This window comes from Hemitrygon akajei, chromosome 21, assembly GCF_048418815.1.
Source record: "Hemitrygon akajei chromosome 21, sHemAka1.3, whole genome shotgun sequence".
Classification (NCBI taxonomy): domain Eukaryota; kingdom Metazoa; phylum Chordata; class Chondrichthyes; order Myliobatiformes; family Dasyatidae; genus Hemitrygon; species Hemitrygon akajei.
The window spans coordinates 69,073,110-69,086,970 of NC_133144.1; the positions used below are offsets into that span (position 1 = coordinate 69,073,110).

At 45.1% G+C, this 13,861-nt stretch overlaps 1 protein-coding gene across 1 annotated transcript; it reads left to right on the plus strand.

Moving 5' to 3' along the window:
- The first annotated feature begins 382 nt into the window (after window positions 1–382).
- On the plus strand, window positions 383–4,168 carry msx3 (muscle segment homeobox 3). Its single transcript, XM_073025695.1, has 2 exons — window positions 383–1,451; window positions 2,598–4,168. Exons 1-2 carry the CDS (start codon window positions 1,064–1,066, stop codon window positions 3,011–3,013), a joined length of 804 nt encoding a protein of 267 aa, XP_072881796.1. The 5' UTR covers window positions 383–1,063; the 3' UTR covers window positions 3,014–4,168.
- The last annotated feature ends 9,693 nt before the right edge of the window (window positions 4,169–13,861 follow it).

Here is a 13,861-nt window from a genome sequence, read left to right on the forward strand (position 1 = left end):
TTTATCATGTGCCTCCAAGTACCCCAAGACCTCATCCTTAACTATCAACTCCAACCACTGAGGTCAGACTAACTGTTCTATAATTTCTTTTCCTCTGCCTCTATCCCTTCCTGAAGAGTGGAGTGAAATTTGCAATGTTCTAATCTTCAAGAACCATTCCAGAATCTAGCCATTCTTGAAAGATCATTACTAATCTGAGCTGAGATCCGTGGAGGAGGGTGCGTGAGGAGGAGAGTGAGGACGTGGAGTGTGGGGAGGAGAATGAGTGAGGAGCAGGGTGGATGAGGAAGATGAGTGAGTGAGGAGGTGGGTTAATGAGGAAGAGGATGAGTGAGGAAGCGTGTGAGTGAGAAGGTTGAGTGAATGAGGAGATTAGTGAGGAGGTTGAGTGAATGAGGAGGAGGGTGACTCAGGGAGGAGGTGAGAAAGTGTGGAGCAGAAGGAGGGCGAGTGAGGATGTGGAGGAGTGAAGTGGGTTAGTGAGGAAGAGGATGTGAGAAGGAGAATGAGGAGGAGGGTGACTGTGTGAGGAGGAGGTGAGAGAGTGTGGAGGGTGCGTGAGTAATTGTGAAAAGGAATGTGTTTGCGGATGTAGAATGCGGACATTTGCTGTCAAATTCTCTATCCGGAGGTGATTTCATTTTGCGGCGTCGGTTTTCCGCACTGGGAGAGGGACCTCGTTCAAGGCTCCTTTACAGTTTAATTGCGTTGAAACTGCGCTTGTGGCCGGTTTGGTCGCAGATTCCTCGGGCCTTTAGTAAACGTGCCCAACGAGGAATCTCTATCAACTGTTCAGTGCCTCCCAAATGTTGATTGTTCCTTTTCCGAGCTGGAAACCCAATCGGGGCCGCTCTGCCGTCGTCAGAAGCCCGAGCGGGCTGCTCATTGGAGGCGACTCGGATGACAGGAAGGATCCGAAATGTTTAAAGCGACCAACTGGGCTCCAAGTTTGCAAAAGTTCCAGAGCGAGTTTTTCATCTAGAGGTTGCGATCTGGTTGACGGGCGCTCCCATGTCAGCGGGGCCGGACTGAGGGGAGGGTCGCACTCATTTTCCGGAGGTGTATGGCCCCATCCTTCCGCGGGATGAATTCTCCGCCGGGACCTCTGACCCAGGATGCGGACGAGCGGGAGAAAGGCTGGGAAACGCCGGAGAAGGGGCGAGACTGTGGCGACGGGGTTCCTGTCGACTCGAAAGGATGTACAATCGCCAGCCTCCCGTTCAGCGTCGAGTCCCTGATATCGGATCGGAGGTTCCCCAGGACTCAGGTCGTTCTCCCCGAGGTCCCCGTCCCGCCTGTCGGTCTCTCCCGGACTGAGTACCCTGGTAGGAGCCACTCGGCGGAGGAACTCCAGAACTTGTCGGAGAATTCCTGCTCCCTCGACTCGGAAAGTACGAACGAGAAGGACGTGTCGGCGTGGGTTCCGAACGCCGGCTACTCTCCTCCGGCAAGTGAGTGCTGGGAACTGGGCGGTGGTCTGGGGGAATCCGGCACTCTCCAGTGCGGTGTGGGGAGTGGGAGGGAGAGACCCCATGCTTGGCAGACGGGTTTCGGCCCGAAACGTCGCCTGTACTCTTTTCCATAGATGCTGCCTGGCCTGCTGAGTTCCTCCAGCATTTTGTGTGTGTTGCTCGGTTTTCCAGCCTCTGCAGATTTTCTCTTGTTTTTGGACTCATTATTCCGCCGCTCGGTTCAGCTTTGTTTGCAGCTTCGCTCCCCGCCCCGGCGGCAGCTCGGAAGGTGACCCCAGAGTTGCCCCATTTCCCCAAACCGACCCCAACTCACTTTAAACTCGTCGCGGCCAAATGCAGCGCTGAGCGAGAGCGGAGCGGTGGGGGTGGGGTGGGTGCAGAAGGTGGACGCACGAAAAGTAAGACAACAAAGTTTGGGAATTTTTATGTTTATTGTCAAATACACCGGAACGCCAAGAAATTCCCTTGCTCGCGTGAAGCTAAGGTAGGACATAGTTTCGAAGGTATAATTAATCTAACAAACACAGCGGCGTGCGTTAAAAAGCGGAGTGGTGTGGATCACAACCGGCGCTGACGCGATAACTCGCCGCGGAAGAGCGATAACCTGGGTCCAGGCAGGAGTTACCGCCAGAAAACACGGTACCGACGTGACTTAGTGCTTGGGAGGAGTTCCCGGTAAATTGGCTGCCCTGCGGGGTAAGGGGATTCGCCTTATTGTTAGCAACGAACTCCCAAAATGACCCGTGAATAATTGAGCAGTGATCTGTGGAGCCGGTTGTACCCCCGAGTGAACGGCTAATGCGGGGGAATCTCTGACATGGTACCGCTAAGATCTATCAGGGAGGGGGTCGCTTTCCTTCCTGCGCCGTAATTAAAACCACACCCTCGATGCTGCGGCCTTTACCCTCGGCGCTGGAGAGTTCTAAACACCGCAGAAGCTGGAAATGCAGAGTATCACACACAAAGTGTCGGAGGAACTCACAGTATCTGTGGAGGGGGATAAACTGTCGACGTTTCAGGCCGATTGCATTCCTCCAGCATTTTGTATGTGTTACTCCGGGGAGTTCTGTTCTGATTTCCGATGCTATGGTTTCTTTATTGGGTGTGTTTTGCGTTTGATTACAGGAGAGCCCAGCCCGGCCCCGTGCGCCCTGCGAAAACACAAAAACAACAGAAAGCCACGGACCCCGTTCACCACCTCTCAGCTGTTAGCGCTGGAACGCAAGTTCCGCCAGAAACAATACTTGTCCATCGCGGAGAGAGCCGAGTTCTCCAGCTCCCTCAACCTGACCGAGACCCAGGTGAAAATCTGGTTCCAGAACCGCAGGGCGAAAGCGAAGCGGCTTCAAGAGGCCGAGTTGGAGAAACTCAAACTATCGGCCAAACCGCTTCTCCCCTCTTTCGGGATCCCATTCCCTCTGGGCTCCCACCTCACTGCCCCTTCGCTGTACGGACCGTCGAACCCTTTCCAGCGCCCGGGACTGCCCATTCCCGGCATCTTCAGCGCCCCGGTCACGTACGGAATGTATTACTTATCATGAAGTCTGCTGTTGGACACGGACACGGACACGGGACTCCGGGGAATCTCCCCATTCACCGGCCCCTCCATCTCGTAGAGGTCCCGGCTGGACTGGTCAAACAGCCCGGACTGTTCCGGCGCTAGTTAGTCTCTTCGGTACAGTTACATCCGATTCAGTTCGTGTTAATTTGTATTAGAGACGAGAGTTGTTCTAAAGTCTGCCGTTACATTCATTAAGTAAATTTTCCACGGACGGAAATGTTTCAGAATACAGCTGTCGTCTGTCCTGGTAACGGTGGAGATGAGTCCGGGACGCTGCGGTGCTCGGTCCGGCGGAGAGTTTCCATCTCCCGGCCGTGCGCCGAATCCCGAGTGCCGGGTGCCGGGTGCTTGGAGTTTTGGAGGAGCGGACTTGGTTCAGCCATGCACCCGCGAAGTGACTGAGCCGGGTAGGGGAGACGGCCGAACTTTTCCTCACGTTATTGACGAACTAAACATGTTTCTTGTCCGAACAAGGCGGACGGAGAATTAAATCCGGGCGCCAACCACTTGTAAATGACTGGACCCTCTGGCAATTGTTCACTGATATTTAAATATATATTTTAATTTCATTTAAATACGTTAAAATTGTTTACATTTTCTTAGTGTACAGATTTCTGTGTACAGGTCAGGAGAATTCCACTGGTTTGTACACCGATCTTCAATAAATTCTTCTCTTTTCATACTCGTTTTGATAATACAAAATTGCCGTGATTCCACGGAATAATTAGAAGCGAGTGCAATATTTCAACGGGTGGGATCGATAAGCAACGGTGTCTGGATCCCGCGTGAGGATTTCACCTCGACAAGTTCAGGCGAGCCAGTGGGGAACGGGATGGCGAAGACGTGGGCCGAACCCCAGCGGCGGCGTGAGGTGCCCGCTCACCCGACCGAACAAACTTGGATGATTTTGCGATTTTGGGGTAGCGCTTAATTTCAGCCAGATTTGTTCCCTACGTAAAAACAATGAAGTTTTGGACGTTTTTAAATCTCCCGAACTTTGCATCGAATCTCAGCTGTGTGTGAGTGAGTTAGCAGAAAGTCAGCCGAACGCAAACGGTAACTGTCCGTTAATTTGTGGTTTACGTTTAAAATCGAATTATAACTCAAACCCAAAAATTAAAAACGAACTGAACAATCTATTGATCTGCCAAATGTTTACAAAACTGTTAACTGATATTTTATTAATTAACTTATGCTGAGTGGGTGGATTTAATTCCCTGGAGCCGGCGATGATTTTGATTACCGACGGTTAGAACACCGAACATGCGCCTTTATTTCCTGTAAAAACGGCCGTTAATCTGCTGGTTGAAACCGTACATCCCAGAAGTTAGGGAAGTTAGTTCCTTCAAGTTTTAAAAGTTTTTTTCTGAATGTGCGAGTGGTTTGATAAGAAGTGAAACTAAGGCTGCAAACACGGGGGAAATTCTGTAAGAAAAATTCTCCTCCCTCTTCATATATTGACCATAAACTGAAAGATTAATTTCGGTCTGCTGTGTTTAGTGCTTCTTATAGATAAAAAAAGAATACGGTTTCTCGTGAGGGATTAATCTCCAAGGGAAATATAACCCCCAAGGGTTATTGTAAAGACCAGTAATTTAAAGGAACTCTGTTGGATCCGTAGAATGGGTCAACAGTTAGTTCAGCCGATATGGGTCGTGGTTCCCATTTCACAAAACTCACGAACGCTGCAGTCCCAAGCGTGGGACGACACCACCATCTAGTGGCGATGCTGAGCATTGCTGGGCTTGGCCCGGCTGCCTCGCTGCTCACTCCCGCTGCTGCCACAACTGTCCCACGCGCTGACATCCAGTAACCTTAAGAATATTAATGGGCCAACATTCCCAACCATACCTTGCATCTTGAAAAGCTAATATTGATCCTGAAATCCCGGAGGTCACACAATAATTCCCACATGTTCACCCATTCTTGCAATGTTGCGCGGAGAGTGGACTAATTTTCTGAAGGCTATGCTACTTCCAGGTTTAACTACAGATGAGGTTTCGCCCTCAATCAATAAGGGTAGAGTTAAATTCAGAACTAGAAGCAGACACTCTGGTGGCCGGATTTTGCAAGAAATTGATGCTCCTCGGTATCTGTAATATTTAGGCTGATGTTTTATAATCGTGTTTTTTCTCGACGGGAACAAAGCACACGCTTGGCGGGTGCCACACAACTCAATAAAAGCTGAAATTATGAACCGATTTCATGTTTGATTAGGTCCATCCCTGAAAAATGCAATGGCCCTGTTTCCTTCAAAGATCACGCATCTCCTCTTGCCTTAACCGTTTGAGCTGATTATTTTACTCCAGTGAGTCTCCTTTCTCAGACTGTTGCTGTTAAGAGGAGAACCGCTGGTGCTCAAGTCATCTGACTGATGTTGGGCAAACCCCTCTGAGTGAGGTTGTGGGAGTTTTAGTTGACTTCTAGTTTTGGAAATAAGCTCTTGGCCAGACTGAAGGAAATTAACTCAGCAAGTTCCATTGGGACCTTCATTGTCACTTAGCCTGGAACAAAGTACCTGTCCAAAGGTAGAAACCACCGTGAAACACTGGGCATCCAGAGAGTAGATTCAAACCCCGAATCTGAGTTCAGTCCCGGTACTGGAGACCATTAACTTCTGCAAAGCTCAGTAAACTGTTGTTTCAAAACAAAATACTTGTGGTGGTTGAGAGGTGCAGGTAACCAGGAGCGGGACATTAAACACCGATTGTCCGTCAATGCTGTGTACCGCTTCCACAGTCTCCATCTGGAATGGTTTAAATATAACAGTGCTGGCTGCCACTTTCTCCATTTCCTTTGGGGCGTGAGACTGCACAGTATTGGCACTGAAATAGTAAATAATTCATACTCTAATGACAAAACTATTCTCGACGGAGATCATTCTTTGAGGAGCGTTACTCTGTTGTTTAGGCATATTCTGATCTCCCACAGTGGAAATTTACAGGCACGCCAGGGGGTTGCGTTCCTTAACAATCTCTTTTCTATTCACTTTCGGGAATCAGTGAGGAGGCCAGCGTGCCCTGCTGATGATGGTGGGTGGATGCTCTGGACCACTGGTAAAGGTACTGGCGGATTCTCACCCAGGGACGACTCGTTTCCCAGTCAGGATGGTGCATAAATTAAAGGGGAATTTGCTGTCGTGGTGTGCCGATGCATCAAATGCCCTTGACTTTGGGAGATGCTGTCAAAACCTGGGCAAAACCAATGCAATGTATTTCGAGGAGATTGTACACTACCTCAGCCGGGTGGGGGCGGTGGCGGTGAAGTTGGACTGTTGCAGCGATTGGGCCGTGTTTTCATCCTCGGGTGATTGTGCAGCAGACTCCCGAAGGCAAGTCTAACTTGTGTTTTCTGGGGGGTGGGGGGAGAGATATGGAGGGAAGGAGAAGGGGAACAGGAAGTGGGGGAATGGGGAGGGTGAGAGGGAGGAGATAGGGGATGGGGAGGGCGAGAGAGGGAGGAGGTAGGGAGATGGGGAGGGAGAGAGGGAGGAGAGGAACTAGAGAAATGGGGAGGGAGAAAGGGAAGGGAGGAGCTAGAGAGATGAGGAGGAGATAGGGAGATGAGGAGAGGGAGGAAGTGATCCAGATAACATTTTGATCAATTTTATTACAATATATGAATGTACACAAGTTATGTTGAGATGTATCTATGTGTTGCACTCTGTAAATCTTTTTAAGAAAAAAGAGTGGAGAGATGAGATCGAGACATGAACTGCCTCAGAGTAGTTAACCCAACCCCGACACTGTTCTTGTCACTACAGCCCTCATGGACTGGTCTGGAGTAACCCTGTGATGTTGGAGTGAACTTGCTGATTATCTTTTAACTGAATGTCAAGGATTAAACTGCCATACTGTCTTGTGGTTACCCGTATTGTACATAATAAAGATTACGTTCCTCTTTTTGCTCCTATTATCAACATGGCGCCAGGTCTGAGAGGGTCCACACTGGCGCTGACTTTCCTACCAACCAGTTGCTGAGCACAGGACCCAGGACCCTAAAATATTACCTCTGCTTCTGGTCCTTAGACATCCCGGGAAACAGATGGTGTGACCTATGTTTCCGGTTTTTTGACTCAATAACACCTTGTTTGTACAACCATTGGTTAAGAATTTACCTCAGTGTTCTGTTGAACTTGTTGTCACACAGCGTGGACTGGGATTTCAAGATAGTTTTCTGTTATTTCCAGTGCACAAGTATAAAGGAAAACAAAACAATCTTTACTCTGGATCCGATCCAGCACAAAAGAACACAAGATAAAAAAACAGGATAACAATAATGACATACAATAAACATAAATACAGTACTATGCAAAATTCTTAGGCAAATGTAAAAATTCTATAAAGCGAAGATGCTTTCAAAAACAATGAAATGAAACATTTCTAAATATTTAAAAAATCCTATAAAGATTTTTAGTTAAAAAAAACGAAACCAAATCATTATTTGGTGCGACCACCCTTTGCCTTTAAAACTGCATCAGTTCTCTCAGGTGCATCGTTGTGCAGTTTTATAAGAAAATCGGCTGGTAGGTTGTTCCAAGCATTTTTGGAGAACTTGCCTCAGTTCTTCTGCAGACCTTGACTATCTTGTTTGCTTTTGTCTTTCCACATAACCCTAGACAGTCTGAATGATGTTGGGATCAGGGCTCTGTGGAGGCCATACCATCTGTTGTAGAACTCCTTTTCGCCGAAGGTTATTGTTCTGATGCAGAATGAAATTGGGACCCATCAAGTGGTATTGCATAATGGATGACAATCTGCTTGTACTTGTCAGCATTGAGGATGCCATTAATTCTGGCCAGATCACCAACTCCACTCACAGAAATGCAGCCCCCAAACATGCAGGGAACTTGCGCCATGACTCACAGACAGCTGCAAACACTTATACACATCCGCATTCTCTAGCTCTTCCATGGACAATCCATGGACCCAAAAATTTCAAATTCTGACTCGTCAGTCCAGAGCACTCGCTGCCATTGTTCAGTATCCCAGTGCTTTTGTGCACAGGTGAGTCTCTTGGCTTTGTTTCCACTTCAGAGGTTAAACTGTCAACTCTGCCATACCCTCACCTTTTAGTTTGGTTGTCCTTCACCCAGTCTGATTCCTTCTACATCCATTTCTGTTTCAGTTCATCAGTTTACTTCATTCAACTCATTATGTCATTGATTGTTAGCTCCTGCTTGTTATCTTCATTGAATTATACCTACAAAGACATCAAGCTTTTATTTGAAAAATGGTCCATTATTTAATATGTTACTTTCTTTACCAAAAAAAAAACTCTAACATTTAATTTTTTGGAAAATGAATGCTTGGAAATTTAAAATTTGCTCTTTTCTTCTGATATGCTAATGCAGAAGACAAAACATAAACATCTAAAACATTTATCTAAAACATCTAGGGTGCCTAAGATTTTGGCACACTTATACACATCGATGGTATGCCTACAAAGTGACACTAAGCTGTACAGAAGGTGACTGATGGGAAATAATAAAGCAGTGGTGGAGCTAGTGGGTGGAGGTGGGGACAGAACTGTTTTTGAGTCTGGTAGTCCTGGTGTGGATGCTATGTAGCCTCTTCTCTGATGGGAGTGGGACAAACAGTCCATGAACAGAGTAGGTGGGATCCTTCATGAACGTGAGTGGGAAGTTGGATGACTGGGAAGCTTTTAAAATCAAACAAAAGGCAACGAAAAAAGCTATAAGAAGGGAAAAGATAAAATATGAGGGCAAACTAGCCCATAATATAAAGCAGCATACCAAAAGTTTTTTCAGTTATATCAAGAGTAAAAGGGAGGTGAGAGTTGATATCAAGCCACTGGAAAATTATACTAGTGAGGTAGTAATGGGGGACAGAGAAATGGCAGATAAACTTAATGGGTACTTTGCATCTGTCTTCACTGTGGAAGACAGCAGCAGTGTGTCAGAAGTCCATGAGTGTCAGGGAGCAGGAGTCAGTACCATTGCTATTACAAAGGAAAAAGTGCTAGGCGAACTCAAAGGACTTAAGGTGGATAAGTCACCTGAACCAGATGAACTACATCCCAGAGTCCTGAGAGAGGTTGCTGAAGAGATAACAGATGCATTCGTCATGATCTTTCAGGAATCACTTGATTCTGGCATGGTCCCGGAGGACTGGAAGATTGCAAATGTCAGTCCACTCTTTAAGGGAGGAAGGCAAAAGAAAGGAAATTATAGACGAGTTAGCCTAACCTCAGAGGTTGGGAAATTGTTGGAGTCTATTATTAAGGATGAGGTTTTGGGGTACTTGGAGTCTAATGATGAAATAAGTCAAAGTCAGCATGGTGTCTGTAAAGGGAAATCTTGCCTGACAAATCTGTTAAGAGTTTTTTGAGGGAGTAACAAGCAGGGAGGACAAAGGAAAGGCAGTAGATGTCATCTACTTGAATTTTCAGAAGGCATTTGATAAAGGTGCCACACATGAGGCTGCTTAACAAGATAAAATCCTGTGGTGTTACGGGGAAGGTGCTGGCATGGATAGAGGAATGGCTGACAGGCAGAAAACAGTGAGTGGAAATAAAAGGGGCCTTTTCTGGTTGGCTGCCAGCGACTAGTGGTACTCCTTTTGGTAGTGGATGCATTTTGGTAAAAGGAACAATAGTGCGGTCTATTATCTAAATGGGGAGAAGGTTCAAGCATCAGAGATGCAGAAAGACTTGGGAGTCCTTGTGAAAGTCTCCCAGAAGGTTAATTTACAATTGAGTCTGTGGTAAAGAAGGCAATTGCAATGTTGGCATTTCTTTCAAGGGGATTAGAATATAAAAGCAAGGAGATATTGCTGAGTTTTTATAAGACACTAGTCAGGCCACGTTTGGAGTATTGTCAAGTTTTGGGCCCCATATCTCAGAAAAGATGTGTTGCCATTGGAGATAGCCCAGAGGAGGCTCACAAGGATGATTCTGGGAATTGAGGGATTAACATATGAAGTCTATTTGGCTTCTTTGGGCCTGTACTCACTAGAATCTAGAAGAATGGATGGGCCAAGAAACCGTGACTTTAAAAAAAAAGTTATTCAAGTGTCATTCAACCATGCACATGCATACATCTAAATGAAACATTGCTCCTCTGGGGCCAAGGTGCAAAACACAGGTCATAGTTACACACAGGACATATAATCACAAAATAAGTGGCATGGACTATTATTCAGGTCAGATTGACTTTAGTGGAAATTATTTAATTCACTATCTTTCTGCAATTTTGTTTTACTGTTGTCACAGTAATGTCTAAAATCATTAGCAAAATAGTTCACATTGTAGCATATTAATGATCTCTGTGAGATCTTTCCTCAAAACATCTTTCAATCAAACAACTATTTACACTAAAAGCACTTGTTAGCAGGCAAATATGAGGCATGAGATGTGTTATTTAATAATATAGATTTGAATATACATATAAATAATAAACTGAATTTGGGGCACAGAGATATTGTCACAATTCATTGGTTGTCTTCAGGATGTTATTTACTTATCTGTTAGGAAAATTTACAAATGACAAACTAATAATCAAATCACAAATTTACAAGTAAAATGTCTGAAATCTGAAATTTTCAGCTGGGCAGGCAGCATCTGTGGAGAGAAAAACACAGTTCAAACTTCAGATTGTAACCATTTGTCAGAATGAACAGCAATATCAGTGTAAAAAGTGCTTGAAGGATCATTGGAGACCCAAGTCACCCAACCACAAACTATTCCAGCTGCTACCATCCAGGAAATGGTACCGCAGCATAAAAGCCAGGACCAACAGACTCCAGGACAGCTTCTTCCACCAGGCCATCAGACTGATTAATTCATGCTGATACAATTGTATTTCTATGTTATATCAACTTTCCTGTTGTACATACTATTTATTACAAATTACTATAAATTGCACATTCAGACAGAGACATAATGAAGATTTTAACTCCTCATATATTTGAAGGATGCAAGAAAAAGTCAATTCAATTCATATGAGGAGCATTTGGCAGCTTGAGGCTGTACTCACTGGAATTTAGAATGCAGGGGGGGGGGGGATCATATTGAAACCTACCGAATGTTGATAAGACTAGATAGGGTAGATGTGGAGAAGATGTTTCCTGTGGTGGAGTTATCCGGAACTAGAGGGCACAGCTCAAAACTGAGGGATGACCTTTCAGAAATAAGGTCAGGAAGACATTTTTAGCCAGACAGTAGTAGATCTGTGGGATACTCTGCCTCAGACTGTGGTGGAGGCAAAGTCTGTGGGTATATTTAAGGCAGAAGTTGAGTTTCCTGATTGGTCAGGGTATCCAAGGATACGGCAAGAAGGCAGGTATACGAGGTTGAGTGAGGTCTGGGAGTAGCCATGATGGAATGTCGGAGCAAACAAGATGGGCTGAATGGCCTAATGTGCTCCTATGTCTTATGGTCTTATGTTGATAAGGCAAATTTGTCGGCAACAGGGTGAGTTGCAATCTAAAAGGTGGACAAAATTGAAAAGGGCCAATACACATGTGAAGGTGTAGTATTTGAATACATGCAGTTTACGGCATTAGGTACTGTAGATGAACTTGCAGCACACAAATTGACAGGTATGACGTTGTAGGCATCACTGAATCATGGCAGCTATTCTGGATTGGTGTTGTCCAATGAACTAAAATTGATAAGCAACTTTAAGGTCAAAGAACCCTTAGGGACAAGTGATGATAACATGATCAATTTCACTGTGAAATCTGAGGAGGAGAAGCAGAAGTCAGATGTATCAGTATTACAGTGGAGGAAAGGGACATTTGCAATATTCCAATCTTCTGGAACCATTCTGGAATCTAATGATTCTTGAAATATTACTAATGCCTCTACAATCTCTTTAGCCTCCTCCTTCAGAACTTTGGGGTATGCACCATCTGGTCCAGGTAACTTGTCCATCTTCAGACCTTTCAGTTTCCCAAGAACTTTCTCCCTAGTAACAGCAACTTCACACACTTATGACTCCTGACACTCTTGAGCTTTCAGCATACTGCTAGTGTCTTCCACAGTGAAGACTGGTGCAAAATACTTATTCAGTTCGATCACCATTTCCGTGTCCCTCATTACAACCTCTCTAGCATCATTTCTTGTTGATATTGTTACGAATGTGACGCAACTCTGAGGGGCCAAAGGGTACAAAGTCGCCCCCCTCCTTTTTGAGAATCGCAAGACAAGATTGCTATTAATTCGGGTGTGGGACCCAGGAAATGAAAGAGAGACGTCCAGAATACACAAGGTTTGGAATGTGTCCTGACCTCAGTGAAACGGAACCACTGATAACGGCCATTGTCTCTTGGAGACGGAATTGTGTATTGAGTACTGTACTATTCATTGAAGCCCTCAGGGGACAACCAGAGAGGGCTGGTTGAGGGATTGCATCATCCCAACCTGATTGACATCTGAGACCCCGTGAGTAAGGATAAAAGAGGGTCTGGGGAACAACCCCTTTAGACACACCAGGAGAAACGCTAGAGATCCCGTGACAGCATTTAATAGCGACAGCCGGTGGGGGCTTGTGTGCGTCCTCCCTTGCCAGGGTGGCGGGCTCACCACGGAAGAACGGTTTAGCTAAAGGAGAGGCTACAAGTGAAAGGCCACGACAACGAGACTCCTGACGGATCAAAATCATAAAAGGAAAATCGGCAAGTTTTTCTCCCAAATCTCTCTCTCCCTCCAACCATTGCAACCCAGCGGTCCCCAAAGGCTGCAGCCTGCTTGAACTGAGTGAACTTTATATTTCCATCGGACAATACATTATCCCTTAGACAACGATAGAGCTTATTTCTTATTGATTATTATTATACCCGCACTTTTAGATTTAGTATTGACAACGTATATTATCTGTATATTTGCATTGATATTATTTTTGTGTATTTTTACTAATAAATACTGTTAAAAATAGTATCATCAGACTTCAATGGACATCTCCATCTTTGCTGGTAAGTGACCCAGTTACGGGGTTCGTAACAATATCAATTCTCACCTTTCTTTCACATTTTGTGGCCAGCTTACTTTCATATTCCATCTTTTCCTAATGACTTTTTTTAGTTCCTTCCGTTGTTTTTTTTTAAAAAAAAGCTTCTGCATCCCCTAATCCCACAAATTTTTGCTCTATTATATGCCTTTTCTTTGCCTTTTAAGTTGGCCTTTGAATTCTTGATAATACTGATACTTATGACTTTAGCTTCTCAATATTCAGGGTGAATTCAATCATATTATGATCACTTCCTCCCCCCCCCTCCCCCCAGGGGTTCTTTTACCTTAAGCTCTCTAATCAATTCTTGTTCATTGCACATCACTAAATTCAGAATAGCTGATCCCCTAGTGGGCTCAACTACAAGCTGTACTAAAAAAAAATCTCATAGACATCCTCTCTAGGGATCCAGTACTAACCTGACTTTCCCAATTTACCTGCATATTGAAATCCCCCATGACAATTGTATCATTGCTCTTTCTGTATGCATTTTCTATTTCGCATTGTAATTTGTAGGCCACATCCCTACTGTTTTTTTGGGGGTCTGTATACAACTCCCATTCGGGCCTTTTTACCCTTGCAGCTCTATCCACGAGTCAACACCTTCCAACCCTGTCACTTCTAATGATTTGATTTTTTTTTTGAACCAACAGATCCACACCACCCATCTATCTGTCTGTTCTTTTGATACAATGTATATCCTTGGATGTTAAGCTTCCAGCTACAATCTTCTTTCAGCCATGATTTAGTGATGCCCACATCACCATACATGCCAATCTGTAACTGTCCTACATGTTCACCTACCTTATTGTGTGTACTACGTGCATTCAAATACACCTTCAGTCTTGTATTCACCCT

What these genes read in the sequence shown, in the direction of transcription:
- msx3 (XM_073025695.1), top strand. Translation starts at nt 1,064, where the DNA reads ATGGCCCCATCCTTCCGCGGGATGAATTCTCCGCCGGGACCTCTGACC. An exon ending in CGGCTACTCTCCTCCGGCAA is followed by an intron (nt 1,452 to 2,597) that starts GTGAGTGCTGGG and finishes GTTTGATTACAG; the next exon opens with GAGAGCCCAGCCCGGCCCCG.